This window comes from Nestor notabilis, unplaced genomic scaffold (assembly GCF_000696875.1).
Source record: "Nestor notabilis isolate BGI_N333 unplaced genomic scaffold, ASM69687v1 scaffold34365, whole genome shotgun sequence".
NCBI lineage: Eukaryota > Metazoa > Chordata > Aves > Psittaciformes > Psittacidae > Nestor > Nestor notabilis.
In genome coordinates this window covers 8,885-14,606 of record NW_009929476.1, presented here as the reverse complement: position 1 = coordinate 14,606, position 5,722 = coordinate 8,885, and the positions used below count along the sequence as shown (strand labels likewise).

Sequence of the window (5,722 nt, the reverse complement as noted above, 5' to 3'; positions counted from 1 at the left end):
CTGAGCTCAGGATTCCCGGATGCACAAGAAGACGTTAAAGCGCACCCGCAAGTTTGTGGTGGATGGAGTTGAAGTGAGCGTCACCACCTCGAAGATCATCAGTGAGGATGAGAAGAAGGATGAAGAGATGAGATTTCTCAGGCAAGTGGGCCACTAGGATGCAGGGAGGGCAGGGGGCTGGCCGGGGCAGGGTTTTCTTCTCTGCAAGCAAATCCAGGAGTGACCTAATATCCTTTCATTTTCTGTCTTGGTCCCACTTAGACAAGACAGCTCTCCAGTGTGGACATAACTTCTTTTAGCCTTTCCTTGGCTGGCAGAGGGCTGCTGTGCTGCACAGGTTGAGCTCTGTTTGCATGCAGGGAAATGAGGGATGTGCCTCAGGGATAAGGTGCAGCAAAGCTGTGATGAGGGAAGCTTGTGCTGTGGTTGGCTCTGTCCTCTGGGATGACTGAATGTGTCTCCAGGGCTGTAGATGTGCTAGCTCAATGGAAATAAGCACAGAAATCTTCTCAAGATGCACTTCTTCATGTTCTTGTATCTCCTCAGACTTTATTAACAGAAAGGCCAATGGAGTTACAAACTCCTTGAGCATCACTTAATATTCATGGAGGTACGCTCCCTGCTTCAGCCTTTATGACTCCTTTGTGGACCTTACAGCTTTCAAATCTCTATGACGTGTTCTCAGGAAGAGAATCTTCTGTTTCTAGCTCTGTTACTATCAGTAGCAGCACTGAAATTAAAAGGCCCTTAAAATAATTAAAATACAAACTGTTTTGCTTGATGCCCTGATCTAGGCTCCCTTGTGCTGCTCTGAGGGACCTCCTGAGAATACAATCCATCCCAAGCACCGTGTGTCCTTGTGGCAACCTTATTCCTAGGCCATAATATCAGATCTATGCAGAAGCTCATTAGCTACTCGTTCTTACGTGAGAAGCGCATATAACCCCAATATTACCATGTGTAATAGCATATAGGGAATTTCCAGGCACAGCTGCTTTCTCCTGGTCCACTCAGCTGTGGTGGCATGCCTGGAAAGAGGCCTCTTTTTAAGCAGTGCCTTCTCCATCTGTGAGGTGTGTGAAGAGACATAGAGACTTGGGATGGAAAGCATCAAGTCCCTGAGCACCTTCTGGCAGAAGTGGTTATTCCTCTGGGGTTAGCTAGTGGGCATGAACAACTCCCTTGGCATCTTGATTTGCACTTATGAGGCTTGTTTGGTTTCTTGGAAGATGCCAAATTTTTGATTTGAAGGCAAGATCAGATGAGAGCACTGCATATTGCACCAGCTGATTTAATGGGGCTTGAGTTTGTTTTGAGAGAGGAAATTGTTCCGAAGTGCTTTTCCCAGGAGGGCACCCAGGGAGGGTTGTACTCGATGTGTAAGGCTAATGCATGGCAGCAGAGGTCATGGTGGGGATCCTGCATGAGGAAGCTGCTGCTGCTGCTATTCCTTTTGTACATCAGTATATTCCAGCTCAACCAGGTTCAAATGCAACTGTCTAAGCAGAGGCTCCTTTTTGCTGGATGAGGGGAGTGATGCAGTGCTGTGACAGATAGGTCTGAATTTTGGAAAACTGCCCTTTCTGCCACTCAGGTGTGAGCCAGAATGGACGCAGAACACAGGGGCCAGGCCAGAGCAGCACCAGCTTGGCCTGAGCTGTGTTTTGAAGACCAGTGTGCACTAACCCAGCTGGCAGAATGTGTGGTTTGGGTGCTGGCTGGGGGAACAGTGCCTGCAGAATCACCTTAGGAGTTTTGACAGGGCTTGTTTGAGACACAGTGAATGCTAACAGGCCTTACCTGTGAAAGCTGATGGTTTGCCAGAAGTTATTGTGATTAGCATCCTGCTTCCTCACAGTGCTCTGGTGTCACAGAGCCTGAGAGCACATCAGTCAGTTGGCATTTACCTCCTGCCTGTGCTGAGTGCAAGTGACAGGGTGCTGCAGGATAGCTGTGCAGCTCTCACTCCCCCTGAAGTGCTCTGGTTATTGATTCTGCAGTCTCCACTCAAGCATGTGCCCCTGAACTTGGCTGACTCTCTGCTTCTCTCTCCTTCTCCATTTTAACCCTCTGCAGGCGCCAGGAGCTGCGGGAGCTGCGCCTCCTTCAGAAGGAGGAGCACCGAAACCAGGCCCAGCTCAACAGCAAACACCAGCTGCAGCTGGAGCAGATGCTCAGGCGCTTCGAGCAAGAAATGATGGTACGTGGAAGGGGGAAGCTCCTGGGTATCAGCTGGTTTGACTCTTCTTCTGCACATGCCCTGCAAACACTTGTGCAGGGCGATGCTCTCTGAGTTGCAGCAGTGCTGGGGCATCACGTCCAGAGGGAGCAGGACTGCTGAGGAACTCCTCTGGGATTTCAGGCATGGCATGTGTCTGTGGAGGACAGAGGTTTTTGTGGGCATTAAGCATGTGCAGTCCTCAGCTTGGGAAGCACTGGCTGCCACTGCTGGCAGGATATAGCAGGGGAAGGATTGTTTTGGACTTCTCCTCTTTAATGATCTTTTCTTGTGTCTGTTCATGGCTACTGCGAGAAACAGGTTATAGTGCTTTAAGAAAGCAATGTGGCCAGCATGTGACAGCAGGAAATCTGGCAAGTCTTTGCATGTAAATTGAATAAACTGGGCTTACATATTTAGTCCCTGCATGGGCAGCTTCCGTTGAAGTAAAATAATTCTATAGATAATTCCCTTTAACACTTTCATGAGCCATCTTTTAAATACCCTTTTATTAATTCACCTCACACGTACCTGGTAACCCCAGCCTCTTGCAGCAGGCTGAAGCCGTCGCTTATTCATGTGCTCTGTTGTATTTCTACAGTCTTGATGTGCCACGTCTGGGAATTCCCATCTCAGCAAGTCACTTCTCATTTGTGAGATCTATTCACCGTACAGCACAATGTGCAAAAGCCCCAAACCTGCTTTCTTTACCCTTTCCCTGGGGTAGTTTGCAAGCTGCTCTTGTTGACACCCAGGTGCTCCGTCCCTGCAGCTCTCAGGGAGGGATCAGACCCAAGGGCACTGTTGGAGTGCAGTGCCCTCAAACTTGGAAATCCTTGTCTGCAGAGAAAGAACTGTTCTGCTTGAGCTTCACTGCCTGATATTCACCCAGGGCTATGGGTCCCAGTGAGATGTTGCCGATCAGGATGTAAGCAGAAGTTTTGAAGTGCATCAGCACTAGAACAAGTTCAGAAGCACTTTCCACTCACGCTAGCACTGGCACTGCCCTGTGTGCTGCATGGGGTGCTATCTGGAAATTTCTTTCCTCTGTGTTTAGTAAAGAGGCTCAATCCCTGCCAAGGATTCAATCAAGGGCAGCCCCTCACCCCCTTATTTTATCTTCTTTTAAAACAAGTGAACAAAAACACAAACCCACAAACTTTTAGATGGAAGAGGCAAGAAGGATGAGGTTGACCTCTGTTCCCTTCCCATACAGGCAAAGAAGAAGTTCTATGACACTGAACTGGAGAACCTTGAACGGCAGCAGAAGCAGCAGATTGAGAAGATGGAACAAGATCACTCGCTGCGCCGGCGGGAGGAGGCCAAGCGCATTCGCCTGGAGCAGGAGCGGGACCATGTCAGATTCCTGGAACAGCTGAAGCAGATGAAGAAGGAGGTAAAAATGGGAGTAGGAGGAGGGAGGAAAGTTGGTTTCCTGCATCTCTCTCTTCCAGGCTCAGCATTTCTCATAGCAGAACTTGAGAGGGAAGCAGTTGGTGTTTTAGCAGGAAGCTCTTGCTTTTCTTTGGGTGTTGCCTGAGGTCCAGCTGTTTAACAGCGTTTGGTGGGGTTGTCCTTGCCTTAAAGTTACTCGTTGATAATCTCATTTCCCTTCTCAAAGGTCAAGAACGAGGTTGAGAAGCTGCCGCGTCAACAGCGCAAGGGGAACATGAAGGTGAAGATGGATGACTTTGCCCAGAAAAAACAAACCATGGTAAGGCTGAGAGAAGATTGCCATGACTCTAAGATTGGGAAGCGCACAGTAGACAGAAGCATCCTTCTTTTAAGGACTGACAGTTCTTAAAACGCCACCAGGTGCTTTTCAAGTTGCAGCAGAAGGAGGGCTCATGGTGGTGCTGCTGTTTTCTTCCAGGAACAGGAGTTTTTGGCCAAGCAGAAGGAGGACCTGGAGCTGGCCATGAAGAATATAACTGCTCAGAACAAGAGAGAGATCTGTGACAAGGAACGCGAGTGCCTGAACAAAAAGCAGCAGCTCATGAGAGGTGGGTGGTAAAGGCTGTAATGATGGGTTTATCCAACGCTGGTTCTTCCCACGCAGCAGATGCTGTAACAGAGTTGCAAGCTGGCAGGATAGGATTTGGATAAACCAGCCTTGCCAGATCCTGTCTAAATGTTTAACAATAATAATACTTAGTGCTTTAATCTTCAAAGCGCTTTACAAATATGAACCAATTAGGCTTCATAATTGCAAGAAATGATTCTCCAATATGGTTTGCCTCAATTTCTCTTGGAAAACAGGAGGTGAACAATCAACCTCCACATCTGCTACACTGCTCCTATGTGTAAGGGATTGCTTGTGCTTGTGTGACCAAGCTGAGGGGCCAGGGTGGGTTTCTGACCCTTTTCCCTTCCTCAGACCGGGAGGCATGCATCTGGGATCTTGAAGAGTATCAGCAACAGGAGAAACACCAGCTCATCAAGCAGCAGCTAAAGGACCAGTATTTCCTCCAGAGGCATGAATTGCTCCGGAAGCATGAGAAGGTGAAGAGTTAGCACCTTCCTACACATGTGCTGGTCAGCAGGGTGCCTGGGTGTCCACACAAGGGATGTTTTCCAGGCCGTAAGCGGGTAAGGGTGGGTTAAGAGTTAAGGGATTTGGTCATTGTTAGTGAAAAGGGACCAGAATAATGCTCGGGTCAGCCTTGTTGCTTGGGACACATATTCTGCGCTGCATGCATTTACTGTACAAGAAGCAGTTGTGAATTTGGGGTCTTTTCTGAATTCTGTCCCTGTCCAGTAATGTGGGATGATGGATTCTCAGATCAGCAAGTGAAGACTGGCCTGTCTCATTCATTTCTGCTCCCTTCCAGCCCCTTCTCTGCTTTCATAGCATGTTCAGTAGCTGCCCTCACCTCTTGTCTGTCACCAGCCACCTCTGTGCAATTCCCAGATTTGCTCTCCAGCCGTCTTTGGTCTCCTCAGCACTTTTTTGCTGGCCTGAGGTGTCCCTCCTCCTCTGATACCCATCCATCTGCCATTGCAGGAAAGGGAGCAAATGCAGCGGTACAACCAGCGCATGTTGGAGCAGCTGAAAATCCGGCAGCAGCAGGAGAAAGCCCGGCTCCCCAAAATCCAGCGGAGCGAAGGGAAGACACGTATGGCCATGTACAAGAAGAGCCTTCACATCCACTCCAGCGGGAGTGCATCTGAGCAGCGGGAGAAGATAAAACAGGTCAGGTCTTGCAAAGGGCACTAGGGTTGGTTTGGGGTGAAGTTGCCCTACTGGGAAAGGGAAGTTGGAAAAAGGCAACTGTTCTCAAATTTTTAACCCACTACAAGGAGTCAGAGGCCTTTGCTTTTGCGGCATAAGGTGCGGTTTTCAGTACTGCTTCTGTTGTGGCCAGTGCTGGGAAGCATCCTTGGGGTTGTTCTTTCTTTGCTATATAAGAGTACAAGCTGGCCAGTCTCTTAACCAGCTTCGGAGATGAGATCAATGCTGCCTACACAGGCACCTACTTTTCTCTCTTCTAGTTTGCTCAGCAG

At 48.9% G+C, this 5,722-nt stretch overlaps 1 protein-coding gene across 1 annotated transcript in view; it reads left to right on the top strand.

Annotated features, from left to right (window-relative positions):
- The window catches only part of LOC104406096 (serine/threonine-protein kinase 10-like), a gene marked incomplete at its 5' end in the record, with an annotated part of 41,101 nt that overhangs the window by 34,608 nt on the left and 771 nt on the right, over positions 1-5,722 (top strand). The window contains 8 exon segments of the mRNA XM_010014980.1: positions 11-141; positions 2,077-2,200; positions 3,435-3,614; positions 3,840-3,932; positions 4,092-4,221; positions 4,596-4,720; positions 5,223-5,411; positions 5,711-5,722. The exon segment at positions 5,711-5,722 is cut by the window's right edge and continues 9 nt beyond it. Of these exon segments, the coding sequence (XP_010013282.1) occupies positions 11-141; positions 2,077-2,200; positions 3,435-3,614; positions 3,840-3,932; positions 4,092-4,221; positions 4,596-4,720; positions 5,223-5,411; positions 5,711-5,722 (984 nt within the window).